Source organism: Salvelinus fontinalis, chromosome 19 (assembly GCF_029448725.1).
Source record: "Salvelinus fontinalis isolate EN_2023a chromosome 19, ASM2944872v1, whole genome shotgun sequence".
Lineage (NCBI taxonomy): Eukaryota > Metazoa > Chordata > Actinopteri > Salmoniformes > Salmonidae > Salvelinus > Salvelinus fontinalis.
The window spans coordinates 7,915,476-7,943,340 of record NC_074683.1 but is presented as its reverse complement, the minus strand read 5'-3'; the positions used below and the strand labels follow the sequence as shown (position 1 = coordinate 7,943,340).

Sequence of the window (27,865 nt, the reverse complement as noted above, 5' to 3'; positions counted from 1 at the left end):
CACGGAAACTGTTAAGTGTGAAAAAGCCAGTAGCGTTGCCGTTCTTGACACAAACCGGTGCGCCTGGCACCTACTACCATACCCCGTTCAAAGGCACTTAAATATTTTGTCTTGCCCATTCACCCTCTGAATGGCACACATACACAATTCATGTCTCAATTGACTCAAGGCTTAAAAACTATTCTTTAACCTGTCTCCTCCCCTTCATCTACACTGATTGAAGTGAATTTAACAGCTGACATCAATAAGGGATCATAGCATTCACCTCGATTCACATGACCAGTCTATGTCATGAAAAGAGCAGGTGTCCTTAATATTTTGTATACTCAGTGTATATCACAGTAGGAAATGTGAGCTGGGATGACAACTACAAAGACAGTGTCATCTGACCCAATGTTGGTAAATGGATAATGCTGGTTTATTTTACAGGGGCCTCAAGGGCCACAAGGTTTTCAAGGAGAGATAGGACCCCACGGAGAGGGGCTCCCTGGGCCAAAGGTATGATTACGATTTTGTCATGACTAAAAGGGAAAATACAATAGAGAAATTATCTGGGTACAGCTAGAATGCGCTCCTCTTCATTTTTATCCTCCATTCTTTCTAGTGAGAATTGTGTTAGCCCACAGCATCATTTCTGGGATTTACCATTAGCTACAATGCTGGAAGCAGAAAGTCCACTCAAAAGACCTTCTTTGTATTACACCAATAGCAGAAACAGACATAAACCTTCCATAAATCAGACGGCTTCTCAACCTCTTGATTCTACCAGCGCCTGGGCTGTTGAAGATGGCCATCTGTTGGGCCATAATTGGCCTCAGAAACTGACAAGGAGTTACATAAGCATGAAAGCACAACTCTCATTCGCTGGATTTCAGAGGGAAGAACTGTGTAATAAACAAATTTACTGCATCTGCCAAAGCCAGGCCCTGCTCTTCTCCAAACTAGTCTAATCACAGCTAGTTCTCAGTCAAGTGTTACCATTCATGTTGATGCGCGCATGCAAACCCTTTAAAAACAATGTCATTTCTCCATGTTGCAACTTGTGGAGTGACATATTATATCTTATATGTGGACTGTTCAAACATCACATACACTTGGAGAGGGACTGGATTTCCATGGGATTTAAGTGGCAAACAACCACAAAATAGAACACATTATGTAAACATAGCTATCATTTTTTTTATGACAGCACTTGGAGATCATCTTGGGTTTTATTTGAGTTATATTATCATCATAACATGTAGAGACATGAACATGAACACAGTGCTTATATCAGATGAGTAAATGTATAAAACATCCTCATGAACAAATTCTTTAGCAGTGGAATACTTCCTTCAGTCTGTTTTTCCTAATTCAAGTCAGAACCTGAGAGCAAATAAAATAACAGCAGTGATGAGAGTGTGACCTGTGGTTGATGCACTTACATTTGGCAGTAGTAGGCAGATCGTGGAAAATGAGCGTAACACAGAAAATGTCCTGAGGCAACCAAACATTGGCTCTTATGGGAAAGCCCTCGTTCCGAAAGGGGTCAGAGCAGTTTTAAAGGACAGGTCAACCCCCCCCCCCCCCGCCCCCACCCAAACAATTAATATGTTCCTGTCTGTGTGTCTGCATTTAATTATTTTCAACTGTTGCTGAGGCAATAAACATGCCAAAATGCATCACCCTCTCCCTCTGCCAAGTTTGACAAGGGTAAGCAACAGAAGGATAACGTAAACATATTCCAACATGAACGTGTTATTTGAGAATAACATAACTTCAGTCATAGAGGACCATGTCATGTTACAAGACAGACAGGTGCTAACTTAACCCTCCCGGTCCCCACTACACTATTGACTGAGAATGAGAACAATGAGGATAGTGCTGTGATTGTGTGAACCAGTGGGAGCTGGATGTGTGTGACGGGAGAGAGGGGTGATGACTTGTCTTTGTTCGGCAGGGAGACCGGGGGCTGGCCGGACCGAGGGGGCCAAGAGGACAGACGGGTGCAGGAATCAAAGGAGAAAAGGTGGGCTGTAAATACATCATTAATCAATGCCATTCACACAAACATGCCATGCCTACCCAACAAAAGACCTTGGAGCACTCCATTGTGAAAGAAAGGGCGGGGGGGGGGGGGGGGGGGTTATAGCAGTAGTTACTGTGGGAAAGTTGAAGGTAGGATTCTTTTTGCATGTTGTAGGATTCAATAAACAACCATGCTACAGTATATTGTTACATTCAACTACTGCCATAACCAGTGTCTAGCACTCAAATTAAACCACATTTAGGGTTAGGTGGTTAGGGATTTTAGCCCTCTAGTCAAGAATAAGATACTCTATATGCTCACATCACATTTAGGAAAGGCACTCATGCAGATATTGAGCCTGGTGATTCTATTAGTACCAATTATCTTGATTTTAAGACATAAAGGCCAATAACCTCATAAAGGTTTAAAAGCTAACCTAGACCCTCAATCAGGGTCGGATTAATGCAGGGGTTTAACGGGGCTGAAGCCGCTGGGGGAAGAGAAATCAAATAGGAAGCAAAAAACAAAAATATATAATAATAATAATGTTTTACAATAATATTAAAGGAAGTATATACTGTATGTATTATATACTGTATGTGGTATATATTTTGGATCTTTTTTACTGCAAATGCCAAACCTCGGGAGCCTGCTCTGCTAGTCATGCATTTTTTTTATCCAACCACAGGAGCCCACGCCAAATGTTCAAAATACACCAGAGAGCATAATTTAGCCATAGAGGATCAATAGTTCATAATGGATTAAATTGTATCACAAGCACATACAGGTATCTGCCAAAATAAAAGAAACACCATCTTAAAGTGTCTTTATAGGGTGATGGGCCACCACGAGCTGCCAGAATAGCTTCAATGCACCTTGGCATAGATTCTACAAGTGGACCTTAACCATACCAGGGAAATGCACCCCCACACCATAACATATACTTTGTATACCTCGTTTACCCAAGTGTTTCCTTTATTTTTGGCAGTTACCAGTTTGCCTTCAGTTGCCGCTCAGTTTGGGCAGCATGCGTGTCAAATATACAGCTTGTTGCATTGTGGCCATAGACATATAATCCATAGAAGGGTTTTGGAACCTCTTACCCTGGCAATTTGACAGTTAAACTCATAGGTACACTAGCAATGGATGCCAGTCCTGACTTGAATGGGAACTGCCATCTATGGATTATATTTCTATGGTTAGTTGCGGCTGTCGTTTTGCCTTACAGAATTCAAAATACAATTGCGGGAAAAACATGCAGTTTGGAAAGCAAATGCCCACTGCTGAAAAGAGAAGACTAATCTGTGTTTAGAATCAATCAAAAAAAATATTCTCAACTTCCAATTTTAGCTAACAGCAGCACTGTTTTTCAAAGTATCTCATCTTGAGATAGGCTATTGCCACGATGAGCGCATCGGCCATCATCGTGAGCTGGGGGCAGGGGAGCCTATAAAAGACAAAGCCCCGGGGCCTATGATTTCTTAATCGGGCCCTGCCCTCAACCCTTTTTATGTTTGACCTCAGGGTGAGTTTGGGCCTCCAGGTCATCCTGGACTTGTTGGACTTACAGGAGCGGGCATCCAGGGGGAGAAGGTAAGATGAGTGGCGAAGGTTAACGTAACACTACACTTGCATGCCCATCAAACACACACACATGTGATTGTGATTTTTATTCCTCAGGGAGTGGAGGGTCCCAGAGGTCCACCTGGTGGCAGAGGACCTCAAGGAGAGGGCTTACCTGGACCTAAGGTTGGTAAAGACAATGTAAAGCCATGAATTGAAGGCCAAGATAATGGAATTCTCTAATTGCTGTTGTTTGTAGCTAGCCTGTTGTTTTTGCCTGGTGGATTTCTTCACCCTGCTTTCCATTCTCTTATTTCTAGGGTGATCAAGGTTTACCAGGAGAGCTCGGAGCTACAGGGGAGAGAGGCGTTGGTGAGCCAGGGCCAAAGGTAAGACAAATACCTTATCCACCCTCTTCCAAATAATTAAAAACACCTTCTCAAATAAGCCTGTTTAACTTGTGATATATTTTTTAAAGCAATTTGTTTCTTTTCCAGGGTGAGCTTGGTACATCTGGCCTGGCTGGCTTACCTGGTCTTCCAGGCGAGGACGGGGCTCCAGGACAGAAGGTGTGTTATTTCACCTTTACACCACTTCTATAGATCCAGTATACTTCTATAGATCCAGTATACTTCTATAGAGCCAGTATACTTCTATAGATCCAGTATACTTCTATAGAGCCAGTATAGTTCTATAGAGCCAGTATAGTTCTATAGAGCCAGTATAGTTCTATAGAGCCAGTATAGTTCTATAGAGCCAGTATACTTCTATAGATCCAGTATACTTCTATAGATCCAGTATACTTCTATAGATCCAGTATAGTTCTATAGATCCAGTACACCACAAAGGAAAGGAATGTGCCAATGTGAAATGGTCTGTCCCATCTACCCTTCGCCACTGCCAGGGTGAGGCGGGTGTAGCTGGTATAAGAGGTCCTGATGGAGCAGCAGGGATCGGCACCCAGGGCGAGAAGGTAGGTTTCACATCCTTACCCTTCTGTCATACTAACCTGTAAGCACCAAGAAAGGGGTCATGTAAATGATATGTGCGCCACCCCTACCAGGGAGACCAGGGTCAGAGGGGCATCCGTGGATTACATGGACCTCCTGGCATGACCGGACCCTCAGGGGCAAAGGTAATAATGATAATAATAATTGGTTGCATTTATGTAGCGCCTTTTCACCTACAGTAGATGCTCAAAGCACTCTTTGCATAGTGGGGGGGGGGGGGGGGGGCAGAATGCTCACCATACGTAAGCTAGCATAGTGGAGAGGTGAGGAGTGATATATGCCAAATGGGAATCAGGTGGATAATTAGGTGGACATGATTGAAAGGGGCCAGGTTGGGAATTTGACCAGAACACCTCTACTCTTACGATAAGTATCATGGTGAGAATAACACAATAACACACAATAGCACAATCTGATCACAGCACTGCACTGCAGATTTAGCAAACCTGATAGAATTGTTTGCTTTGACCTACCATTATTCATTAAATTAACGTCTATTTAGGTTATTTACAACCAACCCTCAACACACACTATATTGACTGCATATTTGTTGAGATTGTTGTAATAGCAGCCCAACAGTTTGAGTTCAACCAAAATACACTAGAAGATTACAAAAGTGGGAAACTCTGCAGAAAATCTCTGCAGGCTGCTGGTAGTGTAGGGCTTGTTTGGATAAAGTGTCTGTAGAGTTCAATGTTATTTTAATTTTTTTCAGGGGGAGCCTGGCACACCAGGCCGACTGGGCATGCCAGGACTACCGGGACGGGCCATTGCAGGTCCCAAGGTAAGAAATACACATCTATTAACACCCTGTTTCTGTATGCAGGTCTTGGCAGGTACTGTACACATTTGACAGGCCTGTTAGCCTGCAGTAAGAATCACTGTTACATGCAGTCTGTTGCAATGCATCATCATATCCTGGCTGATAAACAGCATTGTGATGAGCTTATCTCATCCTCTGTCTCAGGGTGATCTGGGCACACCTGGTCCCTCTGGGCCGATTGGAGAGACAGGCTATGGGCTACCTGGGCCAAAGGTAAGTGTTGCAATTCACAACAAAGAAAATATGAAATTACTATTACTATGAGGCATATGCTCATCGTTTGAATAATGTTTTTACCAGGGTGACCGTGGTAATCCTGGTCCATCAGGACCTTTTGGGCCCAAAGGTGAAGGTTTCCCTGGTCCAGTGGTGAGTGCTTACAACCAGCATGACCAACTGCATACTTAACTGCAGATTACTGGTGTTAAGCCAAACTCATTCAATTTGGATTGTTCCCCGTTCTTTTTTTAGGGTCCTCCAGGCCTTCCAGGTCTACAGGGAGAGCAGGGCCCTGAGGGCGTTGGCATCCCAGGACCTAAGGTACTTGTCATGCATCTGTCCCTAAATCATCTATGTCAATCTGCTACAACCTACTACATGTCAATGTGAATGTGTATTATGTATCGTACGTGACTCTACATCTGTCTGTCCCAGGGAGACATTGGCTTCAGAGGATTGCCAGGTTTGCCAGGCCCAAAAGGAAAGGGTGTGCAAGGACCACCGGTATGAAGCTAATATTAACAGAACTTCCATTATTAAGCCATAGGTCACATTCTGAGTGTAATACGTGGCATACCTTAACACATACCAGTAGTCCAGCTGTGACGGCAATGTCCAAACTTAATCAACTTTAGTTATAGTCTGTAGCCTGTCCGTCCCCTCCCATTAAATTAGCATAATTGGTTTACAGGGTAACATTGGAAGGAAAGGACCCCCTGGTCCAAATGGGCCCCCAGGGGAAGGTCTGCAGGGCCCCAAGGTATGTTTAATAACACCGTCCACTCCTGACCTGTGATCTTTAGTGTGTTTTAGCTCTTTTTCAACTACCTGGCCTTTGGGTAAATGACCACCCCATGGTTCTTGTTTTGATTAATGATTCATCTTTTGTATTTTAGGGTGAGCAGGGGTCTCAGGGTGTGACAGGGCCAAGGGGACCCATAGGGGAAGGATTCCCAGGAGGTAAGGTAAGAGGATGACATGCATGCTTCAACTCATACCCCTCTTCTTCTGATGGATATAGTGACCTTGTCTCTAACAGCAGTGCTCCTGTTTCTTCCTCCTGTCTCTTCACTGCAGGGTGACCGTGGCTTGCAGGGTGAGAGAGGAAATAAGGGTGTAAAGGGGGGCATGGGAGATTCTGGGATTCCTGGAGAGTCTGTGAGTTTTCTAAATATTCATTGTTTTACTAAAATTGCTGTGTTATGATATTTCATATCATTTATAAGTAGTGATAATTTATAAGTAATCATTTCAAATGTTTTCTCATATCTCAGGGGAGGCCAGGAGTAAAGGGTGAAGCAGGGCTTACAGTAAGTTCAAAAACTTTACATACGGCTTGAATGACTCTGTAATATATACAAAAATATGAAATATGCATATAACTCTCACACTTCTATCACTTCCAGAGAGAAGACATCATTAAATTGATCAAGGAAATATGTGGTAAGCCTAACACCATGACAATAATAAATCCAAGCTAAAACATGAAGCATTAATTCAATAATGTTAATTCAGTATCTCTCTCATGCTTTTAGGATGTGGAATCAAGTGCAAGGAGAGGCCAATGGAGCTTGTATTCGTCATTGACAGCTCAGAGAGTGTTGGTCCGGAAAACTTTGAAATCATCAAGGACTTCGTCACAGCGCTGGTGGACCGTACCACTGTTGGACGTAACGCCACCAGAATTGGACTGGTTCTGTACAGTCTGGATGTCCACCTGGAGTTCAATCTGGCGCGCTACATGACCAAGCAAGATGTCAAGCAGGCCATCAGGAAGATGTCCTACGTGGGTGAGGGAACCTATACTAGCACCGCCATCCGGAAGGCTACCCAGGAGGCCTTCTACAGTGCCCGTACTGGGGTTAGAAAAGTGGCCATTGTTATCACAGATGGACAGACAGACAAACGAGAGCCTGTGAAGCTAGACATTGCTGTGAGGGAGGCCCATGCTGCCAACATTGAGATGTATGCCCTGGGGATTGTCAACACCTCAGATACAACCCAGGCCGAGTTCCTGCGTGAACTAAATCTGATCGCCTCGGACCCCGACAGTGAACATATGTACCTCATCGACGATTTCAACACTCTACCAGGTGATTAACATGGTCATATGTGTATGGTATCACACATTACTTAATACAATGCTGTTGTACAGTAATAACAACTTTACCCTTTATTGTCATACAGATATCATATTTTATACTTTACCTGAGGTTGTCATTTCTCTCCTTCTGTCTTTCAGCTCTGGAGTCAAAACTTGTTAGCCAGTTCTGTGAGGATGAGAATGGAGCCCTTGTGTTGAATCGCAACGCTAATGGCTTTGGAAGGAATGGGAACAGCGGTCATGGGAACAGCGGTCATGGGAACAACGGTCACGGGAACAACGGTCACGGGAACAACGGACAGGGGAACAGCGGACATGGGAATAACGAACATGGGAATAACGAACATGGAAACGCCTATAATGAGGATCCTATCCTAAATCCAAGTGGACGCACCAGTTCCCAGAGTCACATCAGAGGCCGTGGAGATAACTTTGCTCTGCCCCTCAATGCTGGACCACTCCCAGTGCAGGTTCAAGTAGACCTTTACAGGACACATTTATATCATACAAAGTATCTCTCTTTAGGTGTTATAGAGGAGCAATTGAAGGATTGCTTTGTTATAGTCATTGCTCTGTTAGTCAATTAAATTACATTTTAGCAGTAGTGGGTTGAGTTACTGTCTAACTAATCTATGTGTGTGTGTCATCATCCAGGTGGATGATGAAGAGGGTGAAGATTTAGACGTAAGGACCCACGTGCAAGGAGGTAGTACTGTGGCTGTAGTTAACAAAACAGTATCCATCTTCCCTGCAAGGGAAAGCTCCCACTCCAACACAGCTGTCTCATCATCATCATCATCAGGATCAGCATCATCATCCTCAGGAACATCAGGTTCAGCTTCATCATCCAGCGAGGGCCAATTTCAACCTGTATCAATTCCTATCCCTAATTCTATTTTCCCCCAAGGTTAGGACCTAACACTGCAACATGTTGTGTTAGATAAAGAAACACAGTCATTTCTGTCATGGAAGTTGACATTCACTATTTTTGCACATTTTCAAATTCCTTGAAATCGGAAAGTATTCAGACCCTTTTACTTTTTCCACATTTAATTACACTACAGCCTTATTCTAAAATGGATTAAATCAATATTTTTCCTCCTCAATCTACACACAATACCCCCTAATGACAAAGCTAAAACCCGTTTTTAGAAATGTTTGCAAGTATTCAGACCCTTTGCTATGAGTCTCGAAATTGAGCTCAGGTACATCCTTTTTCCACTGATCATGCTGGAGATGTTTCTACAACTTGATTGGAGTCCACCTGTGGTAAATTCAATTGATTGGACATGATTTGGAAAGGCACACACTTGTCTATATAAAGTCCCACAGTTGACAGCATGTCAGAGCAAAAACCAAGCCATGAGGTCGAAGGAATTGTCCATAGAGCTCCGAGACAGGATTGTTTCGAGGCACAGATTTGGGGAAGGACACCCCAAATATTCTGCAGCATTGAAGGTCTCCAAGAACACAGTGGCCTCCATCATTCTCAAATGGAATAAGTTTGGAACCACCAAGACTCTTCCTAGAGCTGGCCGCTCAGCCAAATTGAGTAATCGGGGGAGAAGGGCCTTGGTTAGGGAGGTGACCAAGAACCCGATTGTCACTCTGAAGGAGCTCCAGAATTCCCCTGTAGGGATGGGAGAATCTTCAAGAAGGACAACAATCTCTGCAGCACTCCACCAATCAGGACTTTATGGTAGAATGGCCAGACGAAAGCCACTCCTCAGTAAAAGGCAGCCCTCTTGGAGTTTGCCAAAAGGCACCTAAAGACTCTCAAACCAAACCGTGTCACATCTGGAGGAAACCTGGCCCCATCCCTATGGTGAAGCATGCTGTGTGATGTTTTTCAGTGGCAGGGACTGGGAGACTAGTCAGGATGGAGGAAAGATGAACAGAGCAAGGTCCAGAGAGATCCTTGATGAAATCCTGCTCCAGAGCGGTTCACCTTCCAATAGGACAATGACCCCAAGGACACAGCCAAGATAACGTGGGAGTGGCTTCGGGACAAATCTCTGAATGTCCTTGAGTGGCCTAGCCAGAGCCCAGACTTGAACCTGATCGAACATCTCTGGAAAGACCTGAAAATAGCTGTGCAGCGACACTCCCCCTCCAACCTGACAGAGCTTGAGAGGATCTGCAGAGAAGAATTGGCGAAACTCCCCAAATACAGGTGTGCCAAGCTTGTAGCGTCATACCCAAGAAGACTTGAGGCTGTAATCGCTGCTAAAGGTCCTTCAACAAAGTAACTGAGTAAATGGTCTGAATACATATGTAAATGCTTTTTTTTATTTTTTAGCTTTTTCTTTTTAATAACTTTGCTAACATTTCTAAAAACCTGTTTTTTCTTGGTCATTATGGGGTATTGTGTGTAGATTGATGAGTGAAAAATAAAATGTTATCAATTTTAGAATGAGGATATAACGTAAAAAATGTGGGGAAAGTCAAGGGGTCTGAATACTTTCCGAATGCACTGTATGTCATACCTCTCCTTCGATGTTGTTTTGTCAGAGTCCGTCTCGCTCAATCCCCGCTGTAACCTGAGTTTGGACCAAGGCACCTGTCGAGAGTATAACATCCAGTGGTATTATGACAAACAGGCCAATTCCTGTGCACAGTTCTGGTATGGAAGCTGTGAAGGAAATGCCAACCGTTTTGAGACAGAGGATGTGTGTAAGAAGACCTGTGTTCTATCTAGAACAGGTATGTGCCACAGCTCGTAGTGATCTTAAGCTTCGGTGCTGTTTTCTGGTATTCTTTTTGATATGCTCTCTCTGTATTTTCCACAGCTGGTTAAAACAGGCAGATGATCAATCAACTCATCAGAACAATCTGCTATGGAACCAACTAAGCAGAGTGCAGAGGATTCTTTGAACAGTGTTTAATAATAGTCTACTACTGATATCTAAATATGGTATATTTACAACAGGCATTTATCATTGGAAATTACGTTATTTTGTAGCTCTCTGTGTCTCTCTCTTGAGGTGTAGAGAATAAGGGAGGGACATGCCACTTCTAGATTTCATGAAGTTGCCTTTCTTTTCAGATGTATGGTTATCTGTGGACTTTATTTACGGAAGTCTGAATTTGTGAAGAAAATATAACATTGCTATGGTAACTGTTTTATTACATTTGAAAAGTGATCCTATACCTTACTCTTATTATATTGATGTTGGATTAACTAATCCATTCAATACCTCAATGTTACTCAACCTTAAGCTGTACTGAACAAAGGGGATAGGTTCAAGCCCAGCTTTTGTCATTTCAGGTTTACCTGAGAAAAACATCACACAATACAATTCTCATACCTCTTAGCCGTAAGCACATTGTGCTGCATTATGCTGTCCCACAATATTGTCTTATAATATAGGGATAGTCTTCTAGAATACATCATTTTTTTGTAGTATATGTTTGAATACAGTAAAAAAATTAAAGCAAACTAAATTAAATAGGTGCTGTAATTATTTTTCTTGTTTGTTTAATGATATGAATTAGTCCGTTTTAGGGTCACATACGCCAGGCCTATAAGTGACAGTATGCAACTTGACCTATGTATTTTTCTTCCAAAGTGTTTTGGGAAATCGCACGTTGCTGTTGATGGAAAAAGCTAACTTTGAAATGACTCAATTTTTTTACATGTGGACTGGTTTTGATGATTTTGTTTTGTATTTGTTTTTATTGATTGAAGATAGATAGATAGATAGATAGATAGATAGATAGATAGATAGATAGATAGATAGATAGGACAGCCAACTTCACAAAACTGTGGGAAGCTTTGGAGTCAACATGGGCCAGCATCCCTGTAGAACACTTTCTACACCTTTTAGCGTCCATGTCCTGACGAATTGAGGCTGTTCTGAGGGCAAAAGAGGGTGCAACTCAATATTAGGAAGGTGTTCCTAATGTTTTGTACACTCAGTGTATTTGGCCTTGCATTTTAGGTTATTGTCCTGCTGAAAGGTGAATTTGTCTCCCAGTATCTGTTGGAAAGCAGACTGAACCAGGTTATCCTCTAGGACTTTGCCTGTGCTTAGCTCTATTTATTTTCTTTTTATCCTAAAAAACTCCCTAGTCCTTGCTGATGACAAGCATACGCATAACATGATGTAGAACCACCATGCTTGAAAATATGAAGAGTGGTACTCAGTGACGTGCTGTGTTTGATTTGCCCCAAACATAATGCTTTGTATTGAGGTCAAAACGTAAATGTCTTTGCCACATGTTTTGCAGTATTACTTTAATGCCTTATTGCAAACAGGATGCATGTATAGTGACTGGGTGTATTGATACACCATCAAAAGTGTAATTAATAGCTTCACCATGATTAAAGGGATATTCAATGTCTGCTTTTTTTACCCATCTAACAATAGGTGCCATTCTTTGCGAGTCATTGGAAAATGTTTCTAGTCTTTGTCGTTGAATCTGTGCTTGAAAGTCACTGCTCGACTAAAGGACCTTACAGATAATTGTATGTATGGGGTACAGAGATGGGGTAGTCATTCAAAAATCATGTTAACACCATTATTGCACACAAAATTAGTCTGATTAATCTGACTTATTAAAGAACATTTTTACTCATGAAGTTATTTAGGCTTGCCATAACAAAGGGGTTGAATACTTATTGACTCAAGACATTTCAGCTTTTAGTTTATTAATTTGTACAAAATTCTAAAAACATAATTCCCCTTTGACATTGTGGGGCATTGTGTGTAGATCAGTGACACAAATATATCTATTTTAAATTCAAGGTTGTGATACAACAAAATGTGAAAAAATGAAAGAGGTGTGAATACTTTCTGAAGGCACTGATTCTTGAAGAATAAATGCCTCATGAGCTTAGTTCAATTGTCCCCATCAGAACCCAAAATATAAGCTTGTTTTACAAACACTGCATAGCCTCAAAACATGGTTCAAACTATAATTTAGAAAATATCACGGATGGTCAGTACTTGCACCCATAGCTCTGTCTATGAATTTGAGAGCAGTTTACCGAAACAGTGGTTATTGTTTGAACAGCAGATTGCCCCTTTAACCAAGCTCCAACCCTCCCCATGTGCCTTTTGTGTTCGTTCTTCAACTGTGAATAAATATAATTTTGTGATTCTTATCTCCGTCTCCTGATTGCATTCGGACTGATGCGTGATAGTGGCAGCAATAAACCTGATCTAGCCTATCATACAGTCCAACCTAGTCCATCCTTCGTTTAAGTAAACCCTCCACCTTTTTGATCTATAAAAGAAGAGTGTCACAGGCCTGTTTGTGTGTGTGTGTGGTTCTATAGAGTAGATGTGCTGTGTGTGTTCTCTTTCAAATGCTTTTGTCAGTATCTCACTATGGGGAACCGGTGACCACATAGAAGCTCCAATCACACAAAGTCGGGCGGACAGAATCACTGCTTTCCTGCTTAATTGTTTGCCAGGACTCGCTGCGGAGTGTAGGATTACAGCTTCTTGTCGAGAGAATTGAGTACTTTTACTGAAAGGAAAAGTTTGCTTCTCAGGCTCCAGTCAAAGCTAGCACAACATGGCTAGCCTTCATCCAACTAGCCCTCTTAGCTACCTGCTTTGGGATGCTTTTTCCACACCACGGTGGAAGAGAGAAAGGAGACTTTTGAGATTTGGTTAGCCAATGTGGCAAGGCTAACCTAGCTAGCTCACCGAAAACTTACGCCATGCACTTTTTCTTCATCTAGCCTTCGAATGCCAAGATTAGCTAGCTACACAGCTAAGCGTCAGCCAGCAGATGCATAGCCCGTACTTCTGTTATGGGATTTTTATGAATAATGACTAAATTGTGTATACATTTAACTAGAAATATAACTAACAGAATTATATCCTGTCTGATTAAGAATGTTTGTCCATAAGAAAGAGGGACTGTTAGTAGGCAAGGAACTGTAGCAGACAACTTGTGACCACTGTGAAACTGATAACAGAGAAGGATGTCTCCCCACCTAGGTAGGGGAGAAACCTTGGGCTTGTAGTAGATTGTATAACAGGTGGCAGGCAATGTATGAGAAGGACTTGTGAACTATATTGTCATTGTATTAGAGGAGGGGGGACACTTATGATGAAATGTGAGGTATATAAACCATAGTACAGGAAATGATAGGCAGAGCGCTCTCGTAAATACATTTTCTGACTATTGTGGCTGGGCCTCCGTCTGATTCATTTCAACCAGTTTCTTACAAATTCTGGGTTTCAGGCTGAGTAATTAATTAAATTGGGTATCATCAACACGGATAACAAAATTCTCATAACAACTTCCCACTTGCTGGAGCTATGGCTACTAGTACCCCTTCACAGGGTGAACCCAGCTTGCCTCCTGCTCCCCTACACCCGTGCCTATGTGGTTTCTTTATCAGGGAAGACACTCATTTTATCTGTTTCACCTGCTTGCGACTGTAGCATGCCCAGACAGTTCTCGCTAACCCAGAGTCCTGCGTGCATTGCAAGAAGATGCCCCACCCCCCCATGAGGCTATTCTTCCTCCCAGCCTTCGGGCAAAGAGGCCACCCAACAACCTCAAACCGAGACCAGCTGGGCCGAGGTTATAGACGGTCTCCTTCTAGATTTCCACCAGATGTTCGACGAACTAGCAGCAAGAAAGGAAGACATGGTGATTGTATAGGAGGAGGACGACAGTATTCTGCACATCTTCTGCAACAAGGATGATGAAGAAGCTCAGGCCTCGAGGCCTTCTAGCACACTTGCCCCCCTCAGCTTGGAGTGTGGGCTACTCCATGTGTGCAAACGGGCTGCAGCCAAGCTCAAGATTGACAAACGCAACTAGGACAAGCCCCTGTCCTGCAAGGTCCCAGCTAGGGACTTCGCTGCCATGGACATGCAGGGTATGGAGGAGCTTAGGTTATGCAACCCCCCCCCCCCCAGCAGTGGAACCTTCTCTAGCTAACTACCTATACCCCGAGCGCCATGCGTCCTCCCTCACCGGTGCATCTCTCCCTGGCATGATGGAATGTTTCTCTTCTTCCATCCTCCAGAAGGTGTATGTGTCCGCAACAAACTCAGTTAGGGCACTGAACAACACCACTCTACTGATGCCATATCAGGGAGAACTGCTGGATGAGATGGTCAACCTTAATGGATTTGGGCATGTCCAACCCAGCTGCCTGCCAAACCAGCTGGCTGCCTAGGGGCGCTATCCATAGCTGTGAATGCGCCATGAGCCTTGCGGTGATAGGAGAGAGGGCCTAGTGGCTGAACCTGTCCAGCCTGACAGACAAGGAGAAGGCTGACTTATTGAATGCCTCTATCGAGCCGAACAAGCTGTTGAAACAGAAGGCGAGGCTTTAAACTTCCGTCCCGGTCCGACGTCCCCTGCAACGAGCCAGTATAGCTGCATGACAGGAAGAGGGCAGTATACTGGTGCCAGTGGCTCAGGTCCCCACTTGTGATTCCCCTGGGGTAAAGAGGGGGCGACCGACCTAGGGGTCTGTCCCCAGAGGATGAGGGGAGCAGGACATGGCTCTCTCCTCTCGGGCGGAAGGCAGATTCCCTGCTCTACAAAAAGCATCTGCCATCGTTTTGAGTCTGTGCACATGGAAGATGGAGGGAGCCCACTCTCCCCCCTAGGGCTGTTACGGTGACTGAGTAGCCTACCTGGCTGGCATGAAAAAAAAAACGTGTGAAAAGCGTCCTCCATTCGCTATTCGAGTGCATTCAGATTACGTTTCTTTTTTCCCCTGCCCCTGTTCTGACGGTTGCATGCCTGGCTCATAATCAATAAACATTCTAAATCAAAACAAATTTCACAGATACGATTTAGTTTATGAAAAAACAAGGTTAGAATAGTCTGATGGGTGAGACTATTATCACTTGTAAATGAAAGACTAATGAACAGCGTGTGCAGTCTACTGAGGCAAGACAGAGTGCATGCATTTTCAAATCATCAATAGAGTTGCATCATGCAGCCCACATATGTTTTGATTTCTAAGACATTCTAAGGTTTGCGTCATAGATGATGTTGCCAAATAACTCTAAACTAAGCGTTTAGGACCCTGGGAACAGGGTTGACTGGCCACTATTAAAAAGAGGAGGAACCCATCTTTCTAGTGCTGCTTCTCAATTCCTAAAATTAAGCACATTAATCCACTTTACAACGGGAGTAGCATAGGCTACCTGGCATATTAAAAATGTAATCACACAGAGCACATCCTTCTTTTGCTATTCGAGTGTATATAAACTCAGCAAAAAAAAGAAACGTCCTCTCACTGTCAACTGCGACTATTTTCAGCAAACTTAACAGGTGTAAATATTTGTATGAACATAACAATATTCAACAACTGAGACATAAACTGAACATGTTCCACAGACATGTGACTAACAGAAATGGAATAATGTGTCCCTGAGCAAAGGGGGGGGGGTCAAAATCAACAGTCAGTGTCTGGTGTGGCCACCAGCTGCATTAAGTACTGCAGTGCATCTCCTCCTTATGGACTGCACCAGATTTGCCAGTTCTTGCTGTGAGATGTTACCCCACTCTTCCACCAAGGCCTGCAGGAAGGGTACCGCAGGAAGGGTACCACATGAGGGAGGAGGATGTCCTCCCTGTAACGCACAGCGTTGAGATTGCTTGCAATGACAACAAGCTCAGTCCGATGATGCTGTGACACATAGCCCCAGATCATGACGGACCCTCCACCTCCAAATTGATCCCGCTCCAGAGTACAAGCATCGGTGTAATGCTCATTCCTTCGACGATAAACGCAAATCTGTCCATCACCCCTGGTGAGACAAAACCGTGACTCATCAGTGAAGAGCACTCTTTGCCAGTCCTGTCTGGTCCAGCGACGGTGGGTTTGTGCCCATAGGCGATGTTGTTGCCGGTGATGTCTGTTGAGGACCTGCCTTACAACAGGCCTACAAGCCCTGTCCAGCCTCTCTCAGCCTATTGCGGACAGTCTGAGCACTGATGGAGGGATTGTGCGGTCCTGGTGTAACTCGGGCAGTTGTTGGTGCCATCTTGTACCTGTACCACAAGTGTGATGTTCGGATGTACCGATCTTGTGCAGGTGTTGTTACACGTGATCTGCCACTGCGAGGACGATCAGCTGTCCATCCTGTCTCCCTGTAGCGCTGTCTTAGGCGTCTCAAAGTATGGACATTGCAATTTATTGCCCTGGCCACATCTGCAGTTCTCATGCCTCCTTGCAGCATGCCTAAGGCACGTTCACGCAGATGAGCAGGGACCCTGGGCATCTTTCTTTTGGTGTTTTTCAGAGTCAGTAGAACGGCATCTTTAGTGTCCTAAGTTTTCATAACTGTGACCTTAATTGCCTACCGTCTGTAAGCTGTTAGTGTCTTAACGACCATTCCGCAGGTGCATGTTCATTAATTGTTTATGGTTCATTAAACAAGCATGGGAAACAGTGTTTAAACCCTTTCCAATGAAGATCTGTGAAGTTCTTTGCATTTTTACGAATTATCTTTGAAAGACAGGGTCCTAAAAAAGGGACGTTTCTTTTTTTGCTGAGTTCAGGCTACAAATTACATGTATTTTGTTGGGGCCCATTCTAAATCTGTCACGATTGTTTGTAGAAACGGACCAAGGCGCAGCGAATGTTGAGTTCCACATAATTTATTAATAGTGAAACTTATCAAAAACAATAAACTAATAACGAAAGTGACGACAATGGAGTGCTGGTCCAACTACCCATTAACAATAGCCCACAACCCACAGGTGGGAAAAGGCTACCTAAATATGATCCCCAATTAGAGACAACGATTACCAGCTGCCTCGAATTGGGAATCATACAAAATCACCAACATGGAAAAACAAAACTAGAACCCCACATAGAAATAATAAACTAGACTAACCCCCCAGTCACGCCCTGACCTACTCCACCATAGAAAATAAGGACTCTCTATGGTCAGGACGTGACAAAATCTAAACAAATTTCACACATATAGTAGACTATATGGAAGACAAGATTCAGTTGCGAATAGTCTGGAGGAGTGGGACTGGGAATATTATCAAGTGTCACACCCTGATCTGTTTCACATGTTCCTGTTATTGTCTCCATCCCTTCCATGTGTCGCTTATTTTCCCCAGTGTATTTATCCCTAGGTTTCCTGTCTCTCTGTGCCAGTTTGTCTTGTATGTTTCCAAGTCAACCAGCGTTTTACCCGTTCTCGTGCTTTTTGCATTCTCCTTTTCTAGTCCTCCCGGTTTTGACCCTTGCCTGTTTCTGGACTTTGTAACCGCCTGCCCGACCATTCTGACTGCCTTGACCACGAGCCTGTCTGCCACTCTGTACCTCCTGGACTCTGATCTGGTTTTGACCTTTTTGCCTGTCCACGACCATTCTCTTGCCTACCCCTTTGGATTAATAAACATTGTAAGACTCCAACCATATGCCTCCTGTGTCTGCATTTGGGTCTCGCCTTGTGCCTTGATATCAAGTGCTTGTCCAATTGGGAATGAGAGAAACAGAGTGAATGCCTTTGCCATCAATATAGTCGCATCATGCAGCCACCATAGGCTATATGTTTTGATTTCTAAGACATTAAGGTTTGTTTAACAACTAAAGTTGACAAATAACTCTATATTAAGCATATAGGACCTATTTCTAATTATCACTTTTTATAACCGCTCAAAGCAGAATAGCCGCTCCATGTGCACGACTCACTCTCCAATCGTTTGGGAAAAATATCCTTTCTATTTTATTCAGCTATGTTCAACTGTATTCTTCTTTCTATAAAATAATTTTACTTAATGGCACGGGAATTATAAGCAAATATTGTTAAATGAACTAGCCTACATCCTAGGCTATGAGTAACCTGAGTAAGATAAGGCCGACTCAGAATATGCTAAAATCATCGAGGATAACATAATAAAGTCTGGGACTTATTTCCACGGTGGTCCTCTTAAAACAAGATGGCTAGGCAAGATCGAACACGGTTGAACACAGTATGACAGCGAGCTAATAAAACATAAAAACAAGGAAGAACATCTATCTCATTTCAGTTACATCGTAGGGTACGTTCATATGGGCACAGCATACATCAACTGTTTTTTGCTTTATTTTTAAAGCTGCCCAGAGAGGATGTCGTTTTTATGGACAGAGGCAACTCATTCCACTCTGAGGATCCAGTATACAAGAAAGTACCTTTCCCAGCATTACTCCTGAACCTGTATAAGCACACATTAGCAACACCTAACATGGTGAAAATAATCAGTTAAATATCTGGGCGCAGAACAATAAACACTCCTGTAAACTAAACACAGTCTAATCTGGGACACCCTAGCCCTTAGCCTGCATGTTTTTTTAAATTGTCAAATTAATCAACTAAACTAAACATTCTGTTCTTCTGAAATACATTTCCTTCATATCATAGTGGTTCTTAAGACCTACCTGTAATAAATAATGGATTTAATGTGATGATTTATATTAAATTATTTTATTATACTTTTTAAAATGTAGATGTTCCAACGGAGCGCATTAGAGGATTGTAGGCATGGAGGCCTGGCGTGGAGGCCCAAAGATGCTAAATGTGTTTATGTTCATCAATTACCATGAGCCCATTGTAATTTGCGTGACAGTTACTACTCCTTTTTGGGGGTTGCTGGTCAAAAAGTTTGAAAAACACTGAGCTAGCAAACAGATTGCTGTATTTCTGTACAGCTATAGGATCAGGTGCAGCGCAAACATCAAATTGTAGGGAGAGAAGATTTTCCCTAAATAAATATGCAGCTCCAAAAATGGTTTGGTGATCAAGAATATGAATTGTTTACTTTGCAAACTCACCAGCAATGGAGCATAAAGCAAAAATGACTAGCATAGGCCTACTGGTCATTTGGTATGTAAAAATTGCTCGAAATGTATGATTTACTTATGAAGCTTGCATTTGGAATTTGTTCAAATTAATTATTACATCATCAAAATGAGTTGTAGACAAAATAATGAAAAGGGCTATCTGGTAGCCTCAATAAATAGACAAATATTTGTAGTTGAACAAGTCATTGCCTGTGTAGATTTTGTGTTACTTGACTTAAAAAAAACTTGTGACTAGACTTGCTCTTAGAATGCACGACTTGGACTTGCCTCGAGACTCGACCGGTTCTACTTGGGACTTGACTTGAAACTTGGACCTTCTGTCTTGTGAATAGCTTGTGACTTGAATAATAGTGATTTGGTACCGCCTCTGGGGGTTACACGAGTAACCTTAAGTTACAGGAATGCAGTTCTGGCCATAATGCGCAGGAGCAGTGTCTACTGTTAGAGGAGGATACAGAAGTCTACCTCTGTCAAAGTCCAGTGCTGTGCTCCCCATCCAACGTCTTACAAACCTATCATCCTCATGGACACTGGTAAATGCTTTGTGTGTGTGTATTACTATCCTCCTGAGTAATGGAAATCCCCAAAAGTCCCCACATGGATAGTAAAACAAGGAAAATTATTTCACATGGAGACATTTTCCAGGTTTCCATGAGGACAAAGGCTATTTCATGGTTAGGTACCAGGGTTACAATTAAGGTTAGACATTGAGTTGGGGTGAGGGGTTAAGGTTAGGGTTAGGGATTAGTCTAAATAAGATTTTGAATGGAAATCAATTATTTTAGGTCACCACAAGAATAGTAAAACGTGTGTGTGTGACCCAAGTCATAGACTGTTCTCTCTGCTACCGCACGGCAAGCAGTACCGAAGTACCAAGTCTAGGTCCAAAAGGCAATTAATCAAATGGCCACCGGACTATTTACATTGACACCCTCCCCCTTTGTTTTTACACTGCTGCGACTCGCTGTTTCTTATCTTTACCCCTACCTACATGTAAATATTACCTCGACTAACCTTTACACCTGCACATTGACTCGGTACCGGTACACCCTGTATTGGGGCAGGAGGTAGCCTAGTGGTTAGAGCATTGGGCCGGTAAATAAGAATTTGTTCTTAACAGACTTGCCTAGTTAAAAAAAAATATATATATACATATGGCCTTGTAATGTTATTGTGTTACTTTATATTTTATATTTTACTTTAGTTTATTTAGTCAATCCTTTCTTAACTCTATTTTCTTAAAACCACATTGTTGGTTAAGGGCTTGTAAGTAAGAATTTCACAGTCAGGTTTACACCTGTTGTATGTACAATTTGAGAGTAATGCTGAGTAATGCTGCGCTCTACTGGTGTGAATATGCACTGAAATAGTGGTTGGGAGGTCAGCCGTCTCCCTCTGACAACTTCTGGTGCTCTCAGTCAGTCATAGTTACGAAGAAAACCGACCGAAACGAGGAGGGACTAGCAGACCTTGCTGTAGTTCCAAACCAGATTCTGCAGTTCGTACTGTATATTGAAGGACCAGTTCTGTACCGAAGAGATCAGCATTTCATATTCCTTCTATATTTTATATGTAATTGACATTGCTCCACAAGTTGTACAGTCATCAGTTTTACCATTGTCAAAACAAATGTGTATTTCTAGTTTGTAAAGGAAGGAAATCATTCAAACCTTCTACAGTGCATTTCGGAGAGCAGAAATTATGTACCATTGACTGTATATTTTAGAGGGTGAAATCACAACCATTGACTGTATATTTTAGAGGGTGAATTCACAACCGTTGACTGTATATTTTAGAGGGTGAAATCACAACCATTGACTGTATATTTTAGAGGGTGAATTCACAACCGTTGACTGTATATTTTAGAGGGTGAAATCACAACCGTTGACTGTATATTTTAGAGGGTGAAATCACAACCATTGACTGTATATTTTAGAGGGTGAAATCACAACCGTTGACTGTATATTTTAGAATGTGGAATCACAACCGTTGACAGTATATTTTAGAGGGTGAAATCACAACCATTGACTGTATATTTTAGAGGGTGAATTCACAACCGTTGACAGTATATTTTAGAATGTGAAATCACAACCGTTGACAGTATATTTTAGAGGGTAAAATCACAACCATTGACAGTATATTTTAGAGGGTGAAATCACAACCGTTGACAGTATATTTTAGAGGGTGAATTCACAACCGTTGACAGTATATTTTAGAGGGTGAATTCACAACCGTTGACAGTATATTTTAGAGGGTGAATTCACAACCATTGACAGTATATTTTAGAGGGTGAAATCACAACCATTGACTGTATATTTTAGAGGGTAAAATCACAACCATTGACAGTATATTTTAGAAGGTAAAAACACAACCATTGACAGTGTGTATGACAGGATAAAATCACAAATATTGACTGTATTTGATGCGGTAAAATCACAATCATTGACAGTGTGTATGACAGGGTAAAATCACAAACATTGACAGTGTGTATGACAGGGTAAAATCACAATCATTGACAGTGTGTATGACAGGGTAAAATCACAATCATTGACAGTGTGTATGACAGGGTAAAATCACAAACATTGACACTGTTGACTAATCACTGCTATTATGTTGTGCCTGCTTCTGAAAGAAACTATATGCACATTCAAAATGGTTATTTATTCAAACACAAAAATACAAATCTACCGTGGGTGAGTCTAAACATCTATCACACACACACGCACACGCACACACACACACACACACACACACACAAGGCTCACTGTCAGTGAGACCAGTGAGATCTGCATAGGAGTGGTGTTACCAAAGTGGATGTATGGGTACAGTCTCTCAGTAAACATGCTCAAAAGTGTTGATTTGTGTCATGTCTTCAGAGTCCCAGAAGAACACCTCACCCTTGTCAAGCTGCAGTCTGATTCTCTGGGGTCTCCTCTGCAGAGTGAGAATGTTACCACTTCCATCTGAATACTCACCACTTCATAGCAGTATAGTCCAGACTCCATTGTTTGGTAATAAACTGAGCTCATTCTTTCTTTCTATGGACTCAGTAACCACACCTATAGACCAGAGAGGATGGTCTCCCACATCCACCTCTGTTTGTTTTCCTGAGCTGATCCCCTCAGAGCCCAGAACCTGGTAATATTTTCGATTCCTCTCTGGGTTTTCAGGGACCTTCATTCATGTGCCTGTTTTTTTTTTACACTGACACTGGTCCAATGATCAGACAGAGAGCCAGTGGTTTGCAGTGTTGGGGTCCAGAATCACAGGAGCTGAAAAAATGGTAATATCTCCGATGTACACTTTGTTGGACAATCTCTCGGTGAACTCAATGGATGAATGAACACTTTCTTGGTCCATTAGTAACGTTCTTTGTACATCATATGTATATGTGCTTATAAATCAGTTATGTATTGGAGGGTAAACACAGGTGAACAGTTTTTTCCATTTGCATTTCTTGCCTCCTGTCATCTTGATCATTGCTCAGCATTTACCCACCTATTTGTTACCACTGCATAAAAGTTTCATAATGCATTATGAAGAGGCTATTTATAGGAAATGTTATCAAAAAATTTACCATTTAATCACACATGTTTTCTCTGGTCTATTACTCGCTGTGTTTGACAACCCCCTGCATCTTCTCCCAGACTCTGAACTGGGGGTTTCCCAGGTGTTTGGCCACGTCTATCAGCACTCCCGAGACCAGCTGTGGATCTGGTAGTGTGCACTGGGCTCTGGAAGAACATTCAGGAGTCAGGAGTACAGTGGGGTTGGGTTCAGAACCAAAGACAGAGAGAGAGACAGGAGGCACACTTACCTTTCCATCGTGGCCTTGAAGTTCTGCAGCGGAACATTTATCATTGTTATCAATTATATAAACACTTATTAATGTTATTATATTGTCAATCACTTTTTGAATTAATATACAATCTGCCAGAGAGAGCAGTTCTTACATGCAGGAATGAGATGTCTTCAGCGCTCAGATCCTCCTTTACGGCTTTGATTGTGTCTGAAAGTGATGATATCTCTCTACTCATGTCCTCAATATTCTTCTTCATCATCTGACTCTCCTGGTCTTCTTCCTCCCTCGGTGCAGCTATCCTGGCCTTCTCTTCATCTCGTAGAAACTGGTGAAGCTTCTCAAATTCCTCCTTAACTGTCACACCCTGATCTGTTTCACCTGTCTTGTGCTTGTCTCCACTCTCCACCAGGTGTCTTCAATTTGTCCCAATTATCCCCTGTGTATTTATACCGGTGTTTTCTGTTTGTCTGTTGCCAATTCGTCTGGTCAAGCCTACCAGCGGGGTGTTCCGTACTCCCGTTTGTCTAGTCCCTGTTTTCTAGTCCTCCCGGTTCTGACCATTGCTGCCTGCCCTGACCCTGAGCCCGCCTGACATACCATTCTGCCTGCCCTGACCTCGAGCCTGTCTGCTGTCCTGTACCTATCATCAATCTGTACTTGATGATTCATTAGAGTAAATTATAAAAGCTATGCTGTTACATGAATCTTAAGTACTTAATTTTCCATTATGTGTTCCTGTTTTCAAATCAACATTTAGAGAGTTGTAACAATATTGAAATATATTTTAGGATCATACTGTACATTTATATCAACCATGCATTGGACACTTGAAGTATTGGGACCATTATTGAGTGCCCTAGTTTCAGACGAAGTAAGAATTGGGTCAGTGATTCAGCATGGGATAATTCAACAAGCCAACAGAACCCCATGTGGATAACAATGACAACACTCAATTCTCAGAAATATACACGTATTACTGTAGCTACTCTATTTACAAACTGTCTCCACCCCGGAGGAATTTATGTGGACAAAGAGAAGCTTAGGGGTAAATACTAAGTATTTGAAAGTATTTGAAAGCTTATTGCTCCATCACAAAGAGGTGACAACTTTCCAATAAAATAACCATGTTTCACATGTTACCTTATGATCTTGTGCAACCTCATCTAATGCGAAGCAGTTATGAGATGTCTGTTTTCTTGAATCTCGCCACACCACACAGATGGGCTGTTTATCCTCCGGACAAAAGAGCCTGAGTTTCTCACTGTGCAAACCAAAGACCCTGCTAAAGCTCTCTGACCCTCCAATAAGGTCTCGCACAGGTTCTTCAAAGCCAGGTTATGGAGAGGTAATATCTCAGGGCATCCTTTCCGGCAAACTGGACATTTCCGAGATTCCTTGTTTTTACACCATTCCTATGCACAGGCTTTACAGAAGCTGTGGCTACGTGACAGAATCCCTAAAGTTATAGCACACAGGACAGGATAACCCCTCCTCTGGGAGAGTTGATTTGGAAGCTATTTTCACTACCACTCCTTCATTCAAACCTGAAATGAAAGATTTTCAGATTAATATACACTGAACAAAAATATAAATGCAACAAGTGTTGGTCCCATGTTTTATGAGCTGATATAAAAGATCCCAGAAATGTTCCACATGCACAAAAAGCTAATTTCTCTTAGGTTTTGTGCACACATTTGTTTACATCCCTTTTAGTGAGCATTTATTCTTTGCCAAGATAATCCATCCAGCTGACAGGTGTGGGATATCAAGAAGCTGTTTAAATGACATGATCATTACCCAGGTGCACCTTGTTCTGGGGACAATAAAAGGCCACTAAAATGTCACACAACCCAATGTCACAGATGTCTCAAGTTTGAGGGAGCGTGTAATTGGCACGCTGACTGCAGGAATGTCGTCCAGAGCTGTTGCCAGAGAATTTAATATTTATTTCTCTACCATAAGCTGCCTCCAAAGTCATTTTAGAGAATTTGGCAGTACATCCAACGGCCTCACAACCGCAGACCAAGTGTAACCATGTCAGCCCAGGCCTCCACATCCGGCTTAACTGCGGGATCGTCTGAGACCAGACAACCGAACAGCACCGAAGCACCGAACCGAACAACAGTCAGAAACCACCTCAGGGAAGCTCAACTGCCTCTCGTTGTCCTCACCAGGGTCTTGACTTGACTGCAGTTCGGCGTCGTAACCAACTTCAGTGGACAAATGGCCACTTCGATGGCCACTGGCACGCTGGAGAAGTGTGCTCTTCAAGGAGAATCCCGGTTTCAACTGTACCAGGCAGAAAGCAGACGGCGCGTAGGCGTTGTATGGGTGAGCAGTTTGCTGATCTCAACGTTGTGAACAGAGTTCCCCATGGTGGCGGTTTATGGTTATGTTATGGGCAGGCTTAAGCTATAGACAAATACAATTGCATTTTATCGATGGAAATTTGAATGCACAGAGATGCCGTGACAAGATCCTGAGGCCATTCATCCACCACCATCACCTCATGTTTCACCATGATAATGCACGGGCCCATGTCGTAAGGATCTGTACACAATTCCTGGAAGATGAAAATGTCCCAGGTCTTCCATGGCCTGCATACCCACCAGACATGTCACCCATTGAGCATGTTTGCGATGCTGTGGATCGATCCGTACGACAGCGTGTTCCAGTTCCCACCAATATCCAGCAACTTTGCACAGCCATTGAAGAGGAGTGGGACAGCATTCCACAGGCTACAATCAACAGCCTGATCAACTCTATGCGAAGGAGATGTGTTGCGCTGCATGAGGCAAATGGTGGTCACACCAGATACTGGCTGGTTTTCTGATCCACGGCCCTACCTTTTAAGTCGTGTGACCAACCAATGCCTATCTGTATTCCCAGTCATGTGAAATCCATAGATTAGGACCTAATTTATTTATTTCAATTGACTTATTTCCTTATATGAACTGTAACTCAGTAAAATCTTTGAAATTGTTGCATGTTGAGTTTATATTTTTGTTCAGTGTAGTAACATTTGGTCAGACCCCTGTAGATCAGATTTACAACAATTACATTTTTTATTCAGATTTGTTGCTAAAAATGTGGTCATTTTTACATCTTAGTAACTTTCATGTGCATTAGGATAGTCTGGGATATCTACAGCACCCTCATAGCCAAAGGCTTACACCAAAAATAGCCACGGTGTTCTGACTGTCAGCATCCTCCAGCGCATCCATTGGTATGAGATTTGTATTTTTAAATAACAAATCAGTCCTCACACCATTATCAAGGTACCAGTGAAATCATTGCATCTCTTTAGTAGCCAGCTTATCCAGAGCTGCTGCAAGCAACTCAGGGGTAGGAGCATGTGTCGCCATTGTAGATCACTAGCTCAGTGGCTTCAGATTAGAACATGGAGGTAATGTATTAACAAAAATATGGAGCAATGTTTTCACAGATACAGCGTGTCACTTGTAGTGACTAAATCTCAGCTTTGATGTAGAACAAATGTTCACTTACAAGTTGACTTTGTAAATGTAAAGAAGGAAACTTGAGTCAAAGGTCGAAGTAGCAGCTTTAATGCATAGTGCTCTGGGTACGAGAAGTCACATCAAGACGCAAAAGGCTAGCTCAAAGTGAAACTTCCTTGAACTCAAGACTATATGTAATAATTTTCTTTTTTTACCTTTATTTAACTAGGCAAGTCAGTTAAGAACAAATTATTATTTTCAATGACAGCCTAGGAACAGTGTTACTACACTGAACAAAAATATAAACTCAACATGCAACAATTTCAAAGATTTTACTGAGTTACAGTTCATATAAGGAAATAAGTCAATTGAAATAAATAACTGCCGAGTTCAGGGGTAGAACAACAGATTTTTACCTTGTCAGCTCCTGGATTCAATATTGCAACCTTTCGGTTACTAGTCCAAGGCTCTAACCACTAGGCTACCTGCCACCCCTGATATACATTCATTATGTAAATTATTTATGTCATAAAACCTGAGTTTCTTGTAAAGGGGATAGACTTGATCAGTTTTCTTTTCCTGCCAATTATGGTAAATGTTATGTTGCATTGTCTATGTCACCCTCAGGACAATTCTTTGTTGGGTGGGCTGGTCAAAATATGTAGAAAGGTCACCTCACTCAAAGTCCTATTTTTCAGGCAGCTAAAACACATGATTTGGTCAAACAGTAAAGTACATGATCCTGTAATCAAAATCCGCCCTGCCCCTGTGCCCTCGCTGGGGCGTGTTGCTGTCTAGTGATGTTATGTTTCATACCAGCGCTCTGAAGCATGGGTTGAAATCGCTAAGCAGTTTACCGATGCCTGTATAATTTTATCAGAAGCATGAGATCAATGACATCCGAAGCATTGTTTCTTCAAACAACCACCTGATTGGTTTGGTAGAAGACAAAAAGGCTACCCTGCACACACGCTACAGCGTGTGGGACATCTTCTATAATAATTTGGTGGTTCTAAATTATTTTGACCAGCAGGTGCCACTAGTGTACTCTCGCTCAAAGCCTCAAGTAATTAATCTATTTAAC

At 42.4% G+C, this 27,865-nt stretch overlaps 1 protein-coding gene and 1 pseudogene across 1 annotated transcript in view; one reads left to right on the top strand and one right to left on the bottom strand.

The window, feature by feature from the left end:
* Positions 1–10,524, top strand: part of LOC129817002 (collagen alpha-1(XXVIII) chain-like) — a 31,018-nt gene extending 20,494 nt beyond the window's left edge. The window contains exons 13-35 of the mRNA XM_055871993.1: positions 430–498; positions 1,940–2,008; positions 3,533–3,601; positions 3,689–3,757; positions 3,892–3,960; positions 4,069–4,140; positions 4,476–4,544; positions 4,635–4,706; positions 5,297–5,365; positions 5,549–5,617; positions 5,705–5,773; positions 5,876–5,944; positions 6,059–6,127; positions 6,315–6,383; positions 6,520–6,588; positions 6,701–6,781; positions 6,898–6,933; positions 7,030–7,066; positions 7,159–7,716; positions 7,866–8,203; positions 8,382–8,634; positions 10,239–10,430; positions 10,517–10,524. Of these exons, the coding sequence (XP_055727968.1) occupies positions 430–498; positions 1,940–2,008; positions 3,533–3,601; positions 3,689–3,757; positions 3,892–3,960; positions 4,069–4,140; positions 4,476–4,544; positions 4,635–4,706; positions 5,297–5,365; positions 5,549–5,617; positions 5,705–5,773; positions 5,876–5,944; positions 6,059–6,127; positions 6,315–6,383; positions 6,520–6,588; positions 6,701–6,781; positions 6,898–6,933; positions 7,030–7,066; positions 7,159–7,716; positions 7,866–8,203; positions 8,382–8,634; positions 10,239–10,430; positions 10,517–10,524 (2,544 nt within the window). The remainder of the gene's footprint in view (positions 1–429; positions 499–1,939; positions 2,009–3,532; positions 3,602–3,688; positions 3,758–3,891; positions 3,961–4,068; positions 4,141–4,475; positions 4,545–4,634; positions 4,707–5,296; positions 5,366–5,548; positions 5,618–5,704; positions 5,774–5,875; positions 5,945–6,058; positions 6,128–6,314; positions 6,384–6,519; positions 6,589–6,700; positions 6,782–6,897; positions 6,934–7,029; positions 7,067–7,158; positions 7,717–7,865; positions 8,204–8,381; positions 8,635–10,238; positions 10,431–10,516) is intronic.
* Positions 10,525–11,550: 1,026 nt separating this feature from the next.
* LOC129817001 (zinc-binding protein A33-like) lies at positions 11,551–26,547 on the bottom strand (annotated as a pseudogene).
* Between the last annotated feature and the right edge of the window lie 1,318 nt (positions 26,548–27,865).